A 23,626-nucleotide genomic window follows, 5' to 3' on the forward strand; every position below is an offset into this window, starting at 1 on the left:
TAATGGGGGAGGGTACCTTCAAGTCAATGATAACTTCTGATGACTGCCTGGACAAATCCCTGCAATTTTCTTGGCAAGATTTTCAGAAGTAATTTTACCTCTGCCTACTTCTTAGGGCTCAGAAACCTTGACTTTTCCAAGATCACCTAGCTGATTTTGTGCTAGGTGGGAGTTAGAATCTTCCAGTTTCTAACCCAGTGCCTTAACTACTGCACTAATTGTTGATCTATTCAAAGTATATTTTGCCCAAAAATATTCATAATATTTCCAACTTGTGTTGTGTATGTTATGTCCATTTGTGCCTGCATGCATACACACTTATATAATTCAGAGAGGGAGAGAGAAAAAAAATCTAATGTTAAACAATGAAATGTATTGATATATCAGCTTGATCTGATCATCACTGGTAACCCATTGAGCAAGCATTCTGTAAGTCTCTCCAAACCTTTCTTAAATGTGCCCTATAGGGATTGTTAATGCCCGTGTCTTTCAAAACACTGCAAAACATATCAACTATACTGATTTTTAGGGGACCTAACAATACATTCGCCAGATAATTGGAATGTCTATGAAGTGGTTGTGCCTTTCATTGCTCAGTTCTACATTAAAAAGGCATCAATACAAAAGGATGTGCAAATAACTTAAAGTGGTTTATTAAATGTGTTTTAAATGAGTTATTCAGGAAAAATGTTCAAGTTCTGTATGTTATTGCAGTTTTTGCACACTATCTACTAAAGTTAATATCAGGTACTAAGTTGAATATTGCTTCAGCTATCTCTTGATACATTAATTCAATTGTTTTGGAAAGAAAGCCGCCTGCCTTATTTCCACAGCAACTTCTTACCAGACATGAAAATTAATCTGTGATGAGGATGAATGGCTGCTGATCTCACAAAAAAATATAGAGAAATTTTGAAAACTGGAACCAGAGCTTCCTTTTTTCCAAATTTGATTGTTATAGAGTCCCCAATCTTTCAAACTCTGCGGACCGACAGTGATGGCACTGCCGGTCAGCTGCAGCAGGGGGAGAAGAGATGGTTTTGTGTACATGCCTGCTACTTAGGCAAATTGAGTTTTGTGCACTTGCCCATGCTTGACACAACCTGGTTCCCAATGGACCACGGACTAAGTCCAGGCTGCAGACCGGGGTTGGGGACCCCTGCTATAGAAGAGGGTTGTTTGAAGGGCTATAAATCAACAAAATCCTTTTTAGAGTTCTAATTAGGATGTTACTTTTTCTTCCCTCTCATTTTCAGGTCTGCCAATAAAGAGATTTGGGAAGAGAAAGGCAGATGGACAAATTTAAGAAATAACAACATTAGTGTCAAGTTTCATACCAGACACAGCAATAAATCTCAACTCTCCAGACAAGTAACCCTCACTTTCAAGAATTTACTTATAACAGAAGTTCACAGTCATCACACAGCTACATTAGTTCCTTTATAGCTGACAAGAATGAAACCATATTTACAGAGAAAAATCTGTTTATTGCAGTATGCATAAATCAAGCCTATACATAAATCTACAGCCCAATGTTTTTAATCCTATGCTCTTTCCTCCCATCTTTTCAAATCACTGGACATTTATGTGTTGTTTCATTATCTTGAGATTTTGTAGTACTTCCTCAGGATTGACATAATAGTTGCTTAGCTGGCCTGTCTTACCAATGTTATGCCTTACAATAAAGCCTCTTCAGATAACAGCACAAAAGATTAGTACTTTGCCACACATGGAATAAATTGGTAATTCACAGATTAAAAGACCTTACAAGTCCAGATGTGTAGGATCTACAGAATTTTCTTTCATGCTTTAGGAATTAGAACATTAAAATTACCATTTGAGAATAGGAACATTTTCCTTGAGTTCAGCTATATTTGGCTCTTATCAAATAAGAGAATCAAATATAATATCATGATGTTTTTTGCTTTTGCTTTGTTTTTCTCTGTGACATAGATTTCATGATATTTTGTAACGTCAGACAAGCATTAATTTTACCAGCTCAGATGAATTTATAAATTTGTTTGATATTTGATTAATATATGATTTACATCAATAGTTTCCCCCTCTCTATTGATTTGTTTGTTTGTTTGTTTTGTTTTTGTAGTTTGTCATGAATTTCTTTCCCTTTTTGCATATTTAAAAATTTTATATTCATTACATTCATTTCTCTAAAACTTGTTAATAAATAAATAATAAGTTTGTTTTTTTAAAAAAAAACCTTATGGAAGTGGAAGTGATCAGGCTTAAGGAATGATTAATGAAGCAGATAGTTAGAAAAACATTTAAGTGTGCCTTTCCTTTCTATTTCAAATTCTCTCACTTGAACCTGCTTTTTACTTTAAAAAAAGAAAATGTTCTTGCACACATTAACACTCTAAAAACATTCTCAGCAGCTTTAAATAATGCAATGACAATGAATAAGACAAACTTACCCACTTAGGACCACAATGAAATCCATGACATTCCATCCATTCCGCAGGTATGAACCCTTGTGGAAAACGAATCCCAGTGCAACTATTTTAATGCCAGCTTCGAAGCAAAAAATCCCAATAAAATATGGTTCTGTCTTTTCCTACAATAACAGAGGAAACAAACAGATCAGAAATTGTAATTAGCAAATGTCAAGGAGAAATTTTTGGAGCTCCCTAACTGCAATTTCTAATTTCTAATTTGAGTTTAGATTAACTTTTATTCAATACAATTGAATTCAGTAGGATTTAATAAGGTCAGACTTAAACTATTTCCCGAGACTATCTTGAACTTTTTCAGAATATATTCAGTAGAACCACATCATTAGTTCTGTTTAATAATTCAGACAAGATCTAACCAGTCTTATTGATTTCAGAAGAATTTTGAATTTTTAAGCAGGATGACATGTCAACATCCAATGAATTCTTTTTTTAGTGCCACACTTCATGTGGGACTAAAAGATTTTAAATATTAAGCTTAGTCTCTTTGTAGTGAAAATCATCTCACCTGGTAGTTCTCTCTCTCCCTCTCTCCCTCCCTCTATTTCCCTCCCTCCCTCTCTCCCCCATACCCATACACCTGTTTAAAGCAATAATAAAAACCAGTAGAATTCCAATTACTTAGATCAGGGATTTCAAACTTGTGTTGTCATGGCAGTGTCACATGATGTATTGGGACTTTTTCCCCCTTTGCTAAACCAGGCGGGGGCATGGCCAGCATGTGACACATCCAGCCCATGGGCTGCAAGTTTGACAGCCCTGATTTTGATCATATGGTACATTTTAATAGTATTGGCATAATCCACTCATCTGATGACAAGTGGGCATCTATCATTATCTTATCTCCCCATCACATACAACATTTACTTTCTAGTAATTTTCAAGCTTACTAACTTGTTCAAATTCAGAATGGCTCCATGCAGAAACAGTTTCAAACAACAAAATTTGGGAATAAATCCTGGTTCCCATACCCCAATCTTTTGGCTTAATTTATTGTATGCTCCCAGCCATTTTGTAGTTTCTTGTCCTGTACAACCAGGAAAATGGAAACTTGGCCTAGACTAATTTTCAGAAGAAATAAGAGCCAAGAGTGTTCTGTGCCAACTAGGGTTGGAACTCTGCAGTTACAACAAAAATATCCAGACTTTGCTAAAAGACTGGAGGACTATTCTAAATCATGATAACACTCCCCCTCCCCACCCAAGCTCTGAAAGTCAAGACAAAACTGAATAGCTGCTGAACTGTCATCTTTGAGACTGAAATTATACCGTGGAAAAACTTCAGTGCTATCTAGAAGAAAGGAAAATCAAATAATAATCAAAGTCAACTTACTAATCTGCGAGACATAGGTGTCTTATCATCTTCAGGAAGATGCTGCTCCAAGGCCAGAACGATGCAGTTTGCAATGATGGTTGCCAGAATCATATATTCAAAAGGCGTGCAGAATTATGTTAAGGAATACAAAATGAACAGCAAAAATCGAAGAACATTCTAAATCAATTGTCTTCCTTGTTCAATAATGCTTTTTTTGTTGCCCCTTCTACAACCCTTAATACTCATTAATATCACCTACCCCAGAAAAATAAATATTTTTGGGGTGAGCAGTAAAGTGGAACACTCTGATAAATATAGATATACAAGTGATGAAAAAGAAGATCCAAGTAGAATGACACATATTTTTGTACACATTTGAGTGTCTTCAACAAATCACCCTAGCATTTTATGGTGTGTGATGTTTCAAATAAAAGTGAGAAGAACCAGAGTTCTACACATCTATAAAATTCACAGCACAGTAATGAAGATAAGACACAATAATGCTACTGTATGTATGTAGCCTAGAAATTCTCAAAGGAAGGATGAAATAACATACAAAATAAATAAATAAATGAGTTGCAGTAAAACTGTGGATTGAATTTCAATAAATTAATTGTCCATAGAAAGGGTATAATTTTCTTTTGTGGTGGCCCCAGGATCTCAGTCTTGTCAGTTTCTTTAGCCAATTCAGCAACATAAAACAGTCATCAAGTAAGCCCTGGCTGATTGCCATCCAAAGAACAGCAAAACTGCAGCTGAGTTCATCCCATGCTGACACTAAGCAAGAGGTTCTTTTTTGCATTAAACCAAATGCTCAGAATGAGCAATTGAAAAGACTAACATGTCACACACACACACACCCCGTTATTGGCAGCTCCATTGTTGGTCAAGGGTGGGTGTGAAGGGGAAGCTGTCTCTCTGAAGCTTTAGAAAGCTAAGAAATAAAATTGTTGTAATTATGAATATTGTGTTGCCACAGACTTCCACTTTCCGATCAGCTGTGTAGGTAGAGATTGACTTAAAAGTGGCAATTTGAGTTGTCAAGGTTATTAAGGCAAGGATGAACCAATCTCTCAAACTACTAAATTATCCATGTAGAACTGGCAGGTTTTGACCCCCAACCCATCCTTTTCTCTGCCTCATGGTTCATCTCCCTCCTTCCTCACACATCAAAGTCCAATTTTGTCTCTATTTTGGTTCCTAGCTTTCCTCTTGCAACTGTAGTAGCTATAACAAATGCACACTTTTAGAAGCAAAGCTGCAGGAATTTTTCATCCTGACTAAAGGAAGTTTGGTCGATACTCAGTGGAATACCTAGAGAACTGATTAGAAATTATATCCACATCTACACTGAGTCAGGGGTCACCCAAGTCTAGTTGCATGAGTTGGAGTGATCTAGTCATGAAGTGGAGCAGACAAAAAATACTCCATTGTTGTTTATGCACCAGTTGCCAAAAGCTAGGACTTTGCAGTGGTGGGATTCAATTTTTTTTTTACTACCAGTTCTGTGGGCGTGGCCTGGTGGGCGTGGCAGGGGAAGGATACTGTAAAATCTCCAGTCACAGGTGGTATTTGCCAGTTCTCCAAACTACTCAAAATTTCCGCTACTGGTTCTCCAGAACTGGTCAGAACCTGCTGAATACCACCACTGGGACTTTGCTATTTACTGCATATGGCATGTGCTCAAGCTGGAGTCTTTCTATTAGTATTTACCATAGTATGAGAGAACATTGTAAACTTCCTGCTTTTTCCTGTACCTGAAGTGTTTTCTGATTGTAAACTGGATACTCAGACCTCTCAGGAAGCTAAATTCTACCCTCTTAGCAAAAGCTTTCTTACTCAATTCACAGGACCTCAGAGATTTGTAAGGAGAGATGCTAAAAGATACAAAGGGAAAGGAGCAACTGCTTCTTTGGCTGGCCTGCAGCAACTGGTATTTTCTGATCACTGACAGCCTAAGCTTAGAGAGTTCTACCTGCTGGTCTGAGAAGCTTATAATTCCCATCTCTGACACATCCCATCTCTGGGATGTGACCAAAAACTCTTGGTAGGTTATTGCAAAACAATCAGGGTTGAGTGAAAATAATTGGAATGTGTAGGTTGCAGAATGCTGGGAAAAACACTTCATCCTTGCTTTCCAAGTGTTGCACCAGCCGCAGCCTGCTTAAGCATAAAGCCAGCTGGATAACTTTGAACCAAGCATTCTCTCTCAGCCCTAGGAAGGGGACAATGGCGAGCTACTTCGGAAAAATCTTGTCAAGAAAAGTGCAGGCACATATCCAGTCCAAGAACTGGATATGACTGAATGTGTTCTGTACAGCCATTTACATACTCGTAAACGCCGCACGGTGATTGGTCAAGACGCGCGGCGAGCTGATTGGCCGAGCGAGCCGCACTGATTGGCCCGCCGCGAATCTCCCGCGATTGGTGGAAACTAATCACGGGAGATTCAAAGCGGTGTCATTGGCCGCGGCTGCCGCGGCCAAAGAATAAAAGCCGCCACTTTTCCCTTCTCGAGCCGAGCCGATCTCGGAGATCTAATAAATGAGCTGAACCAAGTCACTGGCTCCGAGTCTCATTCCTAGCGACGGACACGACAGAATGGAAGAAAAACAAATCTTCCTCTCCACTTATAACTAACAGACAGGATTTCCAGCAAAAGAGAGGGGGGAGCATTGGGGTGGGAGTGGAGGGTTAGCCACATAGGATATAGACTGCTCTCTTCCACTGTCAAGTGGAATTTAAAAAGCCAGTGTTATTGTTTCTCTGAATAGGGCAGGACAGTGTAGGATGGAGGAAACATGAGTCAAATAAATGCCTTGGAATATGGAAGTAGGAGTGAGAGCTGGATCACTGCAGTCAAAGATTTTCTGTATGTGAAGTGTCTTCTATCATATTTCACGAGACACCAGAGGGAGCTAAGCTGAAAATCCTATTCATCCGTATAAAAGTGCCAGAGGAAGGTGGTGATGTAATGAACTGTACAAGGAAGATGCCAAAACTGATGATTTGACCATAATTCCTAATATAAACCTTGATTTCACATAATCAGTAACAATAATTATGAATTATTCCCAGATCCTTCAGCTGCAATTACTACTTGCACAAATGTGCTAGAAACCAAGGGATTTGTGTAAAATATTATGTGCCAGCAAACAGAGTTTCAACATAATTCTTGAAAAACATTAAAGCAATTTTGGAGATTTTGGTTTAAAAATAGAACATTCTCATTAAAAAAAAAAGAATCAGGTTTTAGAGAATTAATATTTCTCTGTTCTAAGTATCTTCCTTAAATGTCCCTTTTTTCTTTACTGAATATATTATTGGGGATTCTGTTACATTCCTTAACAATTGTACACATAGAAATGACAAGGATTTTACGAAGTTAGTCTCATATCTTCAGATTTTAACTCCAGGAAAAAAAACCAGCATAGAGTGTGTAGCATATTTATATGTATATATTGCAATTTTGAGATTCCTATTTAAACCAAAAAACAGTACACAATTCTCAACACTTAACAAGTTACATTGGAAGTTACTCTCTTCTATTAAGTTTGGCAGAATGCCTGGCAGAATGAGATCTGAGCATGCAGAAGCCAAAAAGAAATTAAAGCAAAAATAACCCTCCCATTTATCTTCTTTTAGTTCCCATTTTCTTAGTAATCAAAACACTTAGTATTGCCATAAATTTGTCTATACTACAGGTCATGACAAGTATATGTTTTATCTTCCACACAAGGAAAAATAATGTTGTTGAGTTGAGTACATCACCTCACCATAACCCATATATATATTACACACCCATACCTACACACTATCTATCTATCTATCTATCTATCTATCTATCTATCTATCTATCTATCTATCTATCTATCTATTTCTGAAACTTTTACTGTATGTGCTAGTTACATAAATTATACATTTGCTTGTATGTATGTATGTATGTATGTATGTATGTATGTATGTATGTATGTATGTATGTATGTTATTCAGCTTTGTTCGGGTATTTTCCCACGTCATTATAGTTGTGCTTTTAAAGTTGTAGGAACGTTTCGGCAGAATCTTTAAAAGCACAACTATAATGACGTGGGAAAATACCCAAACATAGCTGAATAACATACATGTAAGTACCCGCGAAAACTTAAGAATATATATGTGTGTGTGTGTGTGTGTGTGTGTGTGTGTAAATGCTTTCTGTGAATAAAACTGCAGTATATTTCAGAAGAGTGGCGAAAGCTACAGCTACAGATCAGTACCCTTTACTAATTAGATGATGAGCTACCTCAAGCATCCTGCCCTTCCCTCCAAAGACTCTTTATGTTGAAACTTGGCGTAGAGCAAGGGTCTTCAAACTTGGCAAGTTTAAGACTTGTGGACTTCAACTCCCAGAATTCTTCAGCTAACATAACTGGAGGAGGAATTCTGGGAGGTGAAGTCCACAAGTCTTAAAGCTGTCAGGTTTGAAGACCCCTGGCATAGATTATGTACCATTTAAAAAGAGGACTGTTATAAAATAGCTACCAGAATGGGATATTAAGGAAAAACATCAGTTTAAGTTTATTGAAAAGTTTTTCCTAAATAGATAATAGATTTGTATTTACTCGGATGGCATATAAATAATTGCGGCTTAACAATTGCGGCTTTCTATTGAGAGCATGCCTACCTTTAATCTCTCCAACTCACAACTCTTCGGACTAGACCCACTCTGCTATTTTAATATTCCTTTCTTTTCCTTCCTTCCTTCCTTCCTTCCTTCCTTCCTTCCTTCCTTCCTTCCTTCCTTCCTTCCTTCCTTCCTTCCTTCCTTCCCCCAAACTTTTAAGGCTGAAAGGGAAAACAAATGCTTCACTAGTTTTAATTGCTAGGTTGAAATATAATGAGAAATGGCAAACTGAAATCAATAGGTTTCTCTGCCCAACTAAATGTTTTATGAAAATTGTCTATGTCCTTATTTAAAACAACATTTAGGTTGTAGGCAATAGAAAGTGAAGTTTATTTGGATGTAAAACTTTTTCGGAAGGTTTGCAAAATGTCAAAACATCTTTAGAAAAAGAAGGAGAACATTAACCCCACCTCCTCCAAGGGAGATGGGCAGTTGATAAATACAAAACATAAATAAAATAAATAAACTCTCAGATGACAAAATGACAGGTAACAGAAGATATTAATTCACTTTTAAACTCTACTTTTATATCTGTAAATCCTAGATAATATAGTTTAAAATTAGGGTAGTTGGTCAATTCTGCTTCCTAACTATTCAGTTAAATATAAAACCCAATGCATTTTTAAATTATTGATACAGGAGAATTTGCAATTTAACAAGATACAGTTCATTATTAAAATGAAGAATAACTTCAGAGCCAAGCTAGATGCGATATTAATGATCTTTGATCAAATTATCTGACATTTCAAATAAAAATCTTGCAGAACTTCCCATGTGTTCTTAAGTTCATGAAGAAGTTCTCTCAACCATTTTTTTCCATATAATTCTCAGCTGGACTAGTTTGCTATTCAATATTAAAAGAAGTTGCACCTATGGAAATTCCTGGTTTCCTTAGTTAATGTGAAACTATAGTGATTTGATATAATACAAAATATATTAACAAATCTATAAGTAAATTAACATTTTAGAGATTATATGGAGACTAATGATTTCCTAAATTATTATTTTAATTATAATTAGATGTTTTTTTTCCTGCTGGCCATGCTCATGTTCTTTCAACTGTTGCCAGACAGAGAAATTACATAGATTTCCTGGCCATTTATGTGAAGCAAACCTCACTGAAAGTACCATTAAAAGTTCTTAAACTTGCAAACCTTAGATAATATAGAAGACACTTATTTTGTGTATAATTTCAGAACAGATGATGCGAACAGGTCTATCTATTTATTTTTTTCAACATTTATTTTCCATGCAGTTACCTGCTGTTGGTTAATTTTAGTGGATTATAATTGCTTCCATTTTTATTGGGTACTCATCTCCAACCTGCCATTCAGGGACAGATCAGGTAACAATATTCATAAAGTACAGAAATATGTTCCAGGTTTAGTTTACTTTACTTTATTGTCATTGCACCTCATACAACAAAATCAAACATCATCTTCAGTGCACATCATGACCATGAAAATAAACATAAGCACACATCACACTCCACACACTGAATTGAAAACCCCCAAAACCACACCAGCACTGCACTATATAGTAGAATTCAACAGAGCTACTGCCCTGGGATAGAAGCAGTTTTTCAGCCTATTTGTCCTTGTTTTTATTGTCCCGTACCATCTGCCGGATGGTACTAGTTCAGAAAAAGGGTTCCCAGGATGAGATGGATCTTTGAGAATGTTTTGAACTTTCTTAAGGCTGCGGGAGTTATAAAGCTCTTCCAAAGAGGGGAGAGGGCAACCAATGATCTTCTGGGCAATGATGTTAACCCTCTGGAGTGCTTTCCTATCTGCCACTGTGCAATTGGCAAACCATACAGAGGTGAAGTAAGTTAAGATACTCTCTATGGTGCAGCAGTAGAAGGTCACCAGCAGTTTTTCATTCAGTTGTTTTCTGAGAAGTCTCAGGTAGTATAATCTCTGCTGGGCCCTTTTGACCAGGGCTGCAATGTGGGCACCCCAGGTCAGGTCCTCTTTTAGGGTAACACCCAGAAACTTAAAACTGGCCACTTGTTCCACTCAGTCTCCATTGATAAGCAAGGGCTGGATGTCTGATCTGTTCCTTCTATAGTCCACTATAAGCTCCTTGGTCTTATTGCTGTTGAGGACCAAGTTATTGTCTCCACACCACGAAAGCAACCAGTCCACCTCACCTCGGTAGGCAGACGCATTCCCCCCAGAGATGAGTCCCACCACTGTTGTATCATCTGCAAATTTAGTAATAGTATTACTAGCATGAGTGGGAATGCAGTCATGCACATAAAGAGTATAGAATAAGGGACTCAACATGCAACCCTGTGGTGTACCAGTGTTAAGAATAAGGACTGAAGAGGTAATCTGACCCTAATCCAAAATCAGATTGAATAAGAAAGTCCAAGGTTCAGAAGTTTAGACACTAGTCTATGTGGAAGAATTGTGTTAAATGCAGAACTAAAATCTACAAAAAGCATCCTCACATAGTCCCCTACCCCCACCCCACTGTTCTAGGTGAGTCAGAGCAATGTGAAGAGTGATGGCTATAGAGTCCTCTGTAGATCTATTTCTTCTGTATGTAAACTGTATTTATCAAATGTATGCGGAAGACCAGAAATGATGTGCTGGCAGACCAATTTCTCAAAGCGCTTCAGGACGATAGGAGTGAGTGCCACTGGTCTAAAAGCGCTGAGGTTATCGTTAGGGAACTTCTTTGGCAGCGGAACAATGGTGGAAGTCTTTTATTAGTATCCAATACTAATAAAATGCTAGCTCGCCAGGTCTTCTCTATCATCTTTGGGTTGCCACATTGCAGCACATCTGAAGTCTTATACTTCCGAGCAGGCAAAGGGCAGGGGGATAAGTGGGAGAAAATGAAGAGACCAGGATGGAGAAAGAGGCCAGAAGGCTGAAAGGGGGGTGGGGTGTCTCCCATTTCAGCTGCATATTGAAAATGTGTAATAGCAGTTTTAGATCATAGTACAGGTAGTACTAAACCTACAACAGGTCGTTTAGTTACAACGACAATGAAAATAGTGAGTTATGACCATTTTTCACATTTACAACTATTGAAACATCATGTGATCAAAATTTGGCCACTTGGCAACTGGCATGTATTTATGACAGTTGCAGTGTCCTGGGGTCATGTGATCACTTTTTGCGACCTTCTGACAAGCAGAGTCAATGGGGAAGCCAGACTAACATAACAATCTTGTTACTAACTTAATATCTTCAGTAATTCACTTAACACCTGTGACAAGAAAAGTCATAAAATGGGAATAAAATTCACTTGACAAATGTCTCACTTAATAACAAATTTTGGCACCATGATGGTTGTAAGTTGAGGACTACCTGTATATATCTCTTTACTTTGGAAAAAGCTTATGTGTAAAAACAACCCCTCCACCCAAAACCCAAATCCACGTGCTAAATCTACACAATTCCCTGTTACGATCCTGGACGTCAGCAAGTGAATTATGATTGTAGTCATCCTAGATTCCTTCTGGAGTGTCCAATCAGATTTTAATGAAGTGAACCCTGAACCTGGTTAGTAACCCAGCAATATAATGCTGGATAGGCATTTTTGGAACATGTGACATCCTGAATTTACACAGACTGACCCCTCTCTACCACTCCCATATACAGAAGCAAGTGAGAACATGTCAGCATCTTCTATGTGTTGTAAATTTAAATTATCTTTGATTTTTGGACAAATCACCTCTTGGACAGCCAAAGCTGTTATGAATCAATTCTGTTCAATTTATGAGAATGTGCCCAAATGATAAAAACAGAAAGGATAACACAAACAAAACAAAGGCATGCCACCATATGTTCAACTAAGCATGAACACAAAAGGAAATTGTTTAGAAAACTTGTATTAGACTATCCAAATCCATTTGGGTGACCAACCCACAACACATTCTGCTTACTTATTGTAGTTATTAGGCAGCAGTTGTTCAAGTAAATCAAGATTCTAGTTTATTGTATGCTTATTACTTGGTGCGATGGAGCACTAAGGATGAGGCCTAGAGTCTTGGTAATCTGCTCTTTTTATTTACTTTCTCCTTATAGAATACTAAATCAAAACAGACATGAAAAGACTTCAGACACATAACCACATAACAGTTTTTTTTCCTACCAGACCTAGTCCAGCCCTCAGTTCCTATGATGGAAAACTGAATGACAAAGACATGGGTCAGGGAGTAAGTGCTTTCTCCTATGATAGTCTTCATCAGCTCCCTGCTATTCAGAAGTATTATTACTCTTTTGCTGGGGGCAATATGCTGATTTTGTAAACTGTTTAGTAAACTGTTTTGTAAACTGTAAAGCACTATGAAGTGGTATATAAGTCTAAGTCCTATTGCTATTGCTAGTGTTTTGCTGATGCTTTGCTTATATCCAGCATAGGCAAACTGGTATCCTCCAGGTATTTTGGACTTCAAATCCCACCAGCTCCTGGGAGTGCAAGGCAAGGCACTGTGCTGGGAAGGAAGTGTGAGGACTTGCTGAGATGAAATTGACCACTAATTCACATTCCAAAGTGAAGGAGCAGCATTCTCTTCTCCATTTGGTAAGGAAATATTTTACTTCTTTTAATGATAATGACCAAAATATTCTTAAACCACACAGATAATTATGTACACATAATCCCCACAATTGATCTGGTTACTTGAAAAAGCTATGGTGGCACAGTGGTTAGAATGCAGTGCTCCAGGCTACTTCTGCTTGCTGCCTGCTGCCTGCAGTTTGGCAGCTTGATTCTCAACGGCTCAAGATTGACTCAGCCTTCCATCCTTCCAAGGTCAGTAAAACAAGGACCCAGATTGGGGCAATATGCTGACCCTGACTGGGGCAATATGCTGACTCTAAACTGCTTAGTGAGGGCTGTAAAGCACTGTGAAGGTATATATATTGCTATTGCTATTGAAAGATCTAGTTTCGTCTGTATTTTTTTTCTCTTATTAGAGAATGCCATCCTGCACACTTGCATTTACAGAAAGACATGGGGGAATGCAAGTTGTAAACACCATATGAGCAAAGCTGCCTCCCTTCCAGTCATACATTAGACAGGGATTGATATAATTAAATTGCACATATGATTTTAACAGTATCCTTTGAAAGTACATTGTTGTTTTAAATAAATCCATTCTAGCAGTTTCTCAGGACATTCTGTACTTACACAGTCTCAGCAACAGTTTCATGTTATGGTTTAGGCTACAAAAAGTAGCCTAATTAAATAAGTGTTTTTAAAGCTGATGTAAGATACTGGGATTTTTTGATAGGTACAGATGTATCTACTTTAATCACCTTGTTACCTCAAGTACCAATTAATGCAAGCAGATTTAAGCTGTTGTGAACTGTTCTGACCCTTCAAACTAGAGTGGGAAAACAAATCTAAACAAATGCCACCACCAATGTATTACTTGCAAGATTTTATTCATATTCATTTATCAGTTTGCCTCCATACATGGAATTACACAATTTTCTCTCTGACTCTCTCTGTGTTTGTGTGTGTGAGCGTGTGTTTACAGACTTAATAAGAACAAATAGAAGCACAGAACCGCTTTTACTGGTTATTTTTTCATTGAAAAGCTCCTCTTATTTATATATTCTTCATTAAAATAAAAGTTATATCATGTGATTTATTTTCTTGCCTTATTGTCTTTTTCAAACTTCAGTTACCATAGCAATTGGATGCAACTTGGCATTGCCATGACAACCACTGCCTCAGTTTCAATTCACCATCTGACAGGGTGCCTCTCCTTCCCTCGTTTGCCTCAACTGTCAAAAAGAAAGACCCATCCCCAGAGAAAGCATAAAATCAAATGAATGAAAGTTAAAACAACATAGCACTGTTAAAACAAAACAAAACAAAGCAGTCCACACAACTAGAGTGAACTGGTCGCTCATTATTGTTTTTTTACTAGCATAGATCTCACATAACATCATAAAATTCGTGCCAGGGTCAGTGAAGGAATGCTACTGTATTATTATTATATTGTGACTGATATATACTGCGAGTTAATATCCATAAATAGAATCCAGTTCAATGTATTCTATTATAGGGTCTAATCTAAAGAAGTCAATAATTGCACAAGAGAACCAATGCAGTGCCTGGGTAGGATGCTGGCTTTGGATTTCAATCAAATCCATACTCCATCTCCAGGATTGTATATGTCTTTGGTTCAGTCATGAGCTCCTCGGCTTAACCTTTTTCAACATTATCTTAGGGGTTCAAGAGAATGGAATGAAATAATCTCTCCCCAACTGCAAATTCTAATTATTCTGTACAGGCGCCAAGTAGATTGCTGGGTGGGTTGTTTTTTTTTAACAGTGATATAAAAAGGCAAATAATTACTTCCAGTGATTATTTGCTAACAGCTAAAGATCAACACAAAATCAAGCATTAATTCATGCATATTATATATCACAGACTTGGAGCACAACAGCCCTGGAAGTCTTTCAGCCCATTTAAATCAATTTAAGCTGCTCAAGAACATGATCTGAAGAGTCATTTTAAGTCTGAGTTAACATGTTTACCCTTAGGCTGTAGAAACATTGCAGACATGAACCATACTGAAAGTCATTTCCCCTCAACAAGAATTACAGTTCTTTACCAGGCTACAGGGATCTCTTCTGAAATTTTCCAAATTTCACCAAAGAGTAATTCCCTTGATCCTTTAAAGAAAGTCATGCTAGGTAAAATCAAGTTTCACAAATTATTCTGCAAAGGTGAATATATGGCATTCTGTATATTAGAATCTGGGACCTATAAAAATTTGATTTTCAAAGCCTGCCTATTTTGTAAAGCTTTTTTTTTTTTAATATTCTATGTGGGACAATATGTCCACATGCAGTTTAAGAGATGTAAAACCTTTCTAACAATCCACTTCTAAATTTTTATGTAAGTTATGAGACTTACACGTTACTGAATTAATACGGCTAGGATTGCACACACATTTTAATTAGATGTGTCTTCATAATGTTTAGTCTTCCATTCACGAAAGTTTTTTTGAGATTTTGCGAAATTCATTGGTGCAGAATTTAAGGTATGTGCCAGTTTTAAAAAAAATCTGAAGTATAGGTAGTCCTTGACTTACAACCACAATTGAGTCGGAAAAAAATTTGTTGCTAAGCAGAATTCATTTGTTAAATGAATTTTGTCCCATATTATGCCCTTCTTGCCATAGTTGTTAAGTGACTCATTGCAGTTGTAAAATTAGTAATACGGTTGTTAAGTGAATCTGGCTTCCCCATTGACTTTGCTTGTCAGAAAGTCACAAAAGGTGAACACATGACCCTGGGACACTGCAACCATCATAAATATGAATCAGTTGCCAAAGCATCTGAATTTTGATCATGTGACCATGGGGATGATGCAAAAAAAAATGTAAGTAAGAAAAAGTCACTTTTTTAGTGTCATTGTAACTTTGAATGGTCACTAAATGTACCATTTATAAGTGAGGACTATCTGTATTGGTTCTCAGTAAGCCATAATGGTTAGCCAAGGGGAGTTTCTTTTTTCAAAATAAACACAACAGTGTCACATATTGCTGAAGATGGCTACTTGTTATATTCACTACTTCAAAGCAGTTAGATTTCAAAAGAGCCACTCTCTCTGGTAAGAATACAGAAGGCTTCCTCACAAATAATGACATGAAAAGGGAGAAAGGAGAGGATAAAACTGTAAACAATGATGAAATTTAAATTACCTTCCTTTTCTCTGGCTAGTTTCCCTCTGCCTCTCCCAAATTTCTAAGGGACATTATCTCTTTAAAATAAAATTACTTTTCAAATTCCTCTGGAAAAGCAACTTTGCTCCATGTGTATGTATTTTCTATCCTGTTCACCTTTCCCCTTCTCTATTTGCAAAGTCGATTTCTCAAGTTCAAAATGGCCGAACTGTCACTGGACTACTCTTTCATGGCAAATGAACACTGTGTGCCTATTAGGCAAATGTACATGGAAGGAAACACTACCAAACTCAATGGGACATATCTGCAGGTAGATATATAAAGGCTGTGCTGATGAATATAATTCAAATGCACATTCTAAATCTGCATACTATTGGAGACCACCAACACATTCAGTGGTGGGATTCAATTTTTTTTACTACCAGTTCTGTGGGCGTGGCTTGGTGGGCGTGGCAGGGGAAGGATACTGTAAAATCTCCAATCAGAGGTGCTATTTGCCAGTTCTACGAACTATTCAAAATTTCCATTACTGGTTCTCCAGAACAGGTCAGAACCTGCTGAATACCATCTCTGAACACATTATATTTGATTGTTATTTTTATTTATTTATTTTGTTCTTGGTGATTAGGATTTAATACATGTTATAAATTAATTGGTGAAATGTTGACCTAAAGTGGTGACGATAATAACAAGTGACAATAAATAAGACTGTAACGCTTTCAAATTCAAATCTAAGTTCATCCAAGAAATCTTTCATCTTTACACCATGTGATATTTTGTCAGCCTTCCATTTAAAACATAAATCCAGAAGAAACTAATTGGCTCTCTTCAAAAAAATTCTCTCTTGTCAAAGTTGTTATCAAATATTTACCGTATCTTTACTTCTTAATATTTTTCTTTCCCTTATATTCAGTCAGTTATTAACTTTGAGGAAAATTTGAGGCCCAGCCTGAAAAAACTAGTAAAATATATACTAAAATGTTTATGAATCCCTTTATAACTTTACATTCAAGGGTAGATAATCAACAAGTGTCATCTCACAGTTGCTGGGAGAAACAATGTTTTAAGAGGTCATTGGAGCAGTGATGGCAAACCTTTCAGGGTTAGCGTGTCTAAATTTTGGGAAATGCCTTACTTAACACTGCTGGCATCTCAAGCCCTGCTCTCTGCCCCTGAACAAATGTGAAATAATTCTTTTCATATTCAGTTACCATTAAAAATGCAGTCCAATTCTGCATGTGATCTCCAGGATCTGCCACATACCACTTACCATCGGGGGGTATTCTGTTTCTGTTGGCAAGTCTCCCTGCATTCTACCTGAGGCTGCTGTGAGTTGGACAAGGCCTTCATTCTTGATCTGGTGTCAGAGAATGCTCTTCCACAGCCTTGGAAAAATCACACAAAACCATGCCCCATTCTTACATGATTTTCGAGGGCCACACAAGAACCTCTAGAAGATTTTCAGCAGTGCAGGAGCACACCCTTTCTCATGCAGCCTCCACATGCAGCCTCCAAAAGTCATGTGAAAATGGGGCATGTTTTTGACAATAGTTGCTGTCAGCTGACATCATTGGGTGGTACTCAAAACGGCATGGTGTATCACCTTTCACACATGTGCCATAGGTTTGCCCTCACTGCACTAGTGACAAGAGAAGCCCTTGTTACTATCACACAAAAGCAACAGGAAACCAAACACTACTGCTTTTAGGGATTTTGCTACCAAATCCGGTATTAAGAGAATCTTGAGTGATTCCAAGATCTGCAGAAAAGAGTTCAGAAGCTGTGGGTGCCAATCATATGTTAATGTTATGTAAAACATGACTTTCAAAGGAAATACAAGAACTATAACTGATGTATTTATTTTAATGTAAAGGAAGAACAATTTGAGATATTCAGTTCAATCACTTTGGAGGAAATTATACTGCTTAATCAAATGATAGAACAAAATTAGGCTAACTTATATTTTTATACAGCAAGGTGGACTATATTTCCCAATGACACAGAATTCTGATCCAGGATAATCTCCATGCATGTTTGATATAGAAAAGATTTATTCTTAATTGTTTTGTTAAATTATTCACCCACAGGCTAAATTCCATATTATGCTAAGCCATAGCTTGTTGTACAAACCATGATGGTCTGACTCATGCATAACATATGCTCACCTCACCCATATGCTAATCAGAAAGCATGAGAATAATAACTATATTCAAAACTTCTAAGCCGAACTAACAAATCACAAGCATTAGCACTAGCCTTAAACTGCATGTTACTGTGAATGGAAAGTCCATTTGTAATTCCTGATAAGGAATCCTACATCTTCCTTGGGCCCTGATGCACAAATTCCATTGACTATTTTCTTCTAATTGCAGCCACGAAAATGCACATTGAACTTGAAGTGCAAAGCTCTAAGGAACTTTTCTTGAATGGATCACTTTTTAAATGTAACAGGGACGTTATTATTGATCCAGAATTACTGATGCCTAGCTATGAATGGATACATGTGTGTCTTTGATGACTTTGGGAAATTCTATGCTGTGAAGTACTTTCCCCCACCCCTAAAGAAGTGAGAGATTTCACAAATTTGAATTCTGCACACAATGATACAGGATGGTGGAATCAAGAAAACCAATTGGGCACACTTATTACTACCGTTCAGTTGGGTATACTTCTAACATTTCTTTAAAAGAAGCTTACAATTTTATCCATAACAAAATTGCAGGATTTGTCCCCCTCCCAGTCTAAGCCACATGGACTTGGCAAAACTCTCCATTGCTGATGCATAATTCACTAAAGCATCCAGTGTGCTCTGCTTAGCCTTTAGGGTGCCAGCACACTTGTTCTAGGTCTGTCATTGATTAACATGATTAATAGAAGGTAAATTAAGTAGATATTGATGGTTTGCACTTCCCATCTTATATCCTAACCCAAAAGTAACTTTCCAAGCGATCACGTAAATAAAGTCTTTACTCTTTTTTCAATATATATTACGTAAATAAAGTCAAAACAGGAGGCCTGGCCACTGACAGCTGCTTGGCTGATAGAAAACTGAGAAGACGAGTTTGAAAGTCTGTAATTTTTATTAGATTTTTACTCTGTCTAGAAAGGATCTTTTTTTCAGCTGACAGTGATGCTTGACAGCAAAAGCAGAAATAATGTAGTGATTGTTCCATCTATTAACAGCAAAGCACAGTTCCTTGTGTGCTACTAAATCTGGCTTTTTAACCCAAAATGCCCAGATAAACTTGCTTGTTCCCCAAGGAACAAACAGCTACTGTCTCATATTTCCATCCTATATCACTTTCTATTTACGTTAGAAAGCAAAACAGCATGGGGTGTTAGTATAATTACACATTTACCAAACAAATATACAGGACTGAATCACCACCTCGTAGATATTTTTAGCCCTATTACCTAGTCAAATGGATTTAGACAAAGCAACCCCATTTTGTCCCCAGACTACAATCTTCAGTCACTTTTCTTCCAGTTCATCAATGTTAAGAAATTTTGGCACAATTGGCAAAATTTAGAGGTAAAGTTTTTCCTAAGCCAGGAAGGTAACATTTATTTGGAAGACAGCATTTTTGGCATGTTCATACCTACTTTTCAAAAGGTGGTGAAACTTGCCCTCTTTGGGGTAAAGCGTTTGAGGATTTTAAGGGATCAGTGGGAGCCTTAAGATCCTACAACATGTAAACATCGATCATATATAATGCATCATTAAACTTTCACTTTGGTGGACTAGAAGGGATCCTGATGAGCAGCCTTCAAACTTCTGGCCATACTTTTTGTACTCATCAAACTTTTGTACTCATCAAAGTATTTGTTAAATATTTGAATACCACCCCCATTAGGTATTTCTGTACACTCCAGACTATAACATTGCCAGGAATGAAGGATCCTTTTAGCTTTTCCCTGACATCCAGTGATCTAACCACTGAATTATTTTGCATGCTGGGGAACAGTATCTTATCCTATCACTGGAAGGAATAATCTAGTCAATTTGATGCAATTGCCTAAAAAGGAGGAACTGAAGAGATGGTTGAGACACCAACACACAAGTTGTCAAGAGGTGGTTAAAAGATACTAAAGCTGATTCTTTCACTGTACAATTAAAAAAGAGAAAATAAGTAGGTATTGCTGAATTATCTGATAATAATATACAATTACAATGCTCTTTCATTAGAACGTTGATAAAGTTAGCTGTATCCTAAGTCATCCCAGTGAACTGACAGATAGGCAGTCTTGCCCTACAGGATCCTATGGTACTGGAATTATAAACATAGGTTAGTGTCAGAATCTGCAAGATTTATCTATGCATAGGAACTGTGATCCATGCTCAGTTACTTGAAAGATGGGGAAAAGGTAGCATACTTTTTCTTAAGCTCCAACTCCAGTTCCTCCTATAATAATTCAAATATAATTCCTTTTTAGGCTAAACCAGATCTTCACCTGACAACCACTAATTTGACTTCTTACTGCATTTGATCCTAATCTGTCTGCTTTTTCACACTTCTATGCAACTTCCTTCCATAGATGCCTCATTGGGTGGTTCAAAATATAAATTATTTTATAACAAAATCTTTCCAACTCTATTACATCTCAAGATTCCCAAGATGGGATGTAGGATTTTTAGCTGGCAGGATAGGTAATATTTGTGTTTCCTGTAAGGGCTCATTGAGCTATCTTGTTCCATCACTTACAAGTCTTAGTTCAGGCTTGTTTTAAGGGCTGGGAAACAAAATTTGCCATTTTTGAAGTTTTACTTTAAAAGCAAAGTACGGATATTTCTTTAAAAGGTCACCACCACTTTACTGGTTCATTAAAGTGCACATTGAAATTTCTTAAAATTCAGAAAACCAATGCAGCAAATTTACATTTATCTAGGCCTGTAATTCCTGTATGTAGGATCTAAGTAGCTTATAGAATATCAAACTCAGGGCTAAAAGTTACAGTTGCATACCAACTCTTCCACACCTCTCACAAACCATCCTTCAGGGTGACTGATGAAGTTTCTGTCCTGTACCCCACTGTGATTTCCAATTGGTAATGGTCCAGATAATGTATTTCTTCCAGGATTCTCTACAGATGTTGACCACCCAACTTCTCAACATTTTTTCTTAAAAAAATGAAGTGACTGGATAGTAATTATCTAATCTGGCTAGGTAAAGTGATGGCTTCTTGATAAGGAGACTGTTTCAAGTCAAATGTATTGCCACCTTCTATCACCTCCCTGACAACTTTCATTAGGCAGGTGGAACAGAAATCTAGTCTGCATGTGGCTGGACTAACACCACTAAGTATGTCTATTTCCTCAGGATTTGTAAGCTCAAACTGGTCCCAAATCACCATGTCAGGCAAAGCTCTCATCATCATGGCAGAATCTGCCTAGTTTTGCACATGGTAGATATTATATGTCTTGTACTGATTTGACTGGAATGCAGAATCTATCCCCAAACTTTCAGCAATGAATATTACTATTGCTTAATTTGGATGTAGTACCTGGCCCCAATGTGGGCATGCTGGAAGACAAGAAGGAAATGAACAAATAAGATTGTTTGAGCAGAATGCTTCCAGATAGATAGAGAATAACGGGAGCAGATTAGTCCCAAAGCCTTTTAGGAAAGGTTGTATTTGTCATTTAACCCAGTGAAAATGATACATGCAGGAACTAAATATCTCAGTTTAAAAAAAAACCACACACAATAGCTACAGTATCAGAATTTTAATTAGAATTAGTTTTCATGGGTGGCATCCACCAAATTTTCTCCAAATGCAACAATCATTATTCTTTGGGTTATTGTTATCTAAGAAAGAGACAGAATTGTTTGAAAAATAACTTGGTCAAGCTCCCCTCCTCATACAATTAGCGCCTGTAGGACAAGAGCAAATCCAGGCACAAATGATAATACAATGACATTTTTTCTATTATCTTCCACTCAATAGAAATACATGCATAATTATGTAACAAATCAGATTTGATTATGTGATCATGTGATGTTAATCCTGCTGAGTGATCTCAAAACCAAGTTCCAAAACACCAGGTCCAAGTTCCAATAGGCCTGAAAACCTATTCTTTAGTTGGCCAGTAAAGCTTTAATGTGAGGCCATACTTAATTAAAATTAATTAAGTTATTTACTTAAAATGTCATATTTTGGAACCTGCATTCTGACTGATTACTGCCTCTGGGATGTACTTTCTTAACCAACTTGAACCAAATTATTGGTTTCATTGACTATTAACTACACCTTTTGATTATAAAACCCATGTGTATTTAGTTCTGGTCTCTGTTGGCCGTTAGTCTCTTGCCCTGAAAACAAAGACCTTTATTGATACTTGTAGATCAGACAGGAAATACACGCAGATGAGCTAATTCTATTATATTGTTTTTGTTTATTTATTAAATCAGAATTATTTATTAAATTTACGTGCTACCCATCTCACTCTTGAAGCAACTCTGGGTGGCTAAATTAACATCACAAGGCTACATTAAAACAATCTCGGAAACCTGAAATCTTTCTCTATTTACAAATCTCTCCCTGTCTCCTTTAGAGTCTGAAAAGCTAAAGAGGATCCCTTCTGAGCCCCTTTCTCTGCCCATTATGCCCCTACAGGCTATGCCCTTTCTTATCTGGCAGAATCTCTTGGCCCATTTCTCAAAGTCATTTCCATTGCAATCCTAGAACGTGATTGCTTCAAGGGAAGCTTTTGCTATAGCCCTTATCTTGGTAAATATTTAATATGTTAATACAAGAATAATTTGAAGCTACTGTCTATTAAAAATCTCTTTGAACATTTTCTGATTCATTAGCTACTAAAAGAGAGAGGATGGATACAGTTCACTGAAGTTAGATTATGAAACACAAATCCTTTTTAATTAAGACACAGGATGACATTTAAGTAGAGAATAAGGTTTTATACTGACAGACCTAAGGAGGTTAGGGTCTCTGAATACCTAAGGAGGTTAGGGTCTCTTATGAATACTTATGGAATGACTAACTCGCTTAGTATTTTATTCAGATTTCATTCAGATTTTTATTCCTAGGGACTTTTTCATGCAGTGAGATGGCAGAATTTGCACCTTCCTACATATATGGTATCCCTTTCTTCATGAGAAGTGGTAGACAAAATGTTGGCATCCCATGAGACAAAAAAAGAGGAAGAATTAATACTTCTTCAGTGCATCAGAACCAAAATCAGACCTCTTTAAGGCAGGGAAACAGCCAGTGAAACAAACATGACCAACAAAGACTATTTATGCTTGGTAACTAAAAGTGATCCAGACAAAGCATACTTGCTAATGAAGAAGAACTGGGAACAATAAAAATAAGAGCTTCCAATGTACACCATAAGGTAAGAAGAACGCATTGCTATTAATAACACAGAAAAGTAACAAATCTCTTCAATAATGTACAAACTGAAGATGACTAATACTTTGGTAACTTCTTAGCAATGAGACACATTAAGCTAATAAATAGTAGGCACCCAATAAGAGCCACATGGGTGATTTTTTT

The 23,626-nt window shown here is 37.0% G+C and overlaps 1 protein-coding gene across 1 annotated transcript in view; it reads right to left on the reverse strand.

The window, feature by feature from the left end:
• CACNA1E (calcium voltage-gated channel subunit alpha1 E) overlaps positions 1-23,626 on the reverse strand; it is a 295,321-nt gene that overhangs the window by 266,785 nt on the left and 4,910 nt on the right. Inside the window, exons 2-3 of the mRNA XM_087960861.1 lie at positions 3,801-3,906; positions 2,433-2,572 (exon numbers count right to left, since the gene is read on the reverse strand). Of these exons, the coding sequence (XP_087816987.1) occupies positions 2,433-2,572; positions 3,801-3,906 (246 nt within the window). The remainder of the gene's footprint in view (positions 1-2,432; positions 2,573-3,800; positions 3,907-23,626) is intronic.

The sequence above is a fragment of the Notechis scutatus genome, chromosome 3 (genome assembly GCF_049901735.1).
Source record: "Notechis scutatus isolate UNSWTSFEM ecotype Mainland chromosome 3, rNotScu1.2, whole genome shotgun sequence".
Classification (NCBI taxonomy): domain Eukaryota; kingdom Metazoa; phylum Chordata; class Lepidosauria; order Squamata; family Elapidae; genus Notechis; species Notechis scutatus.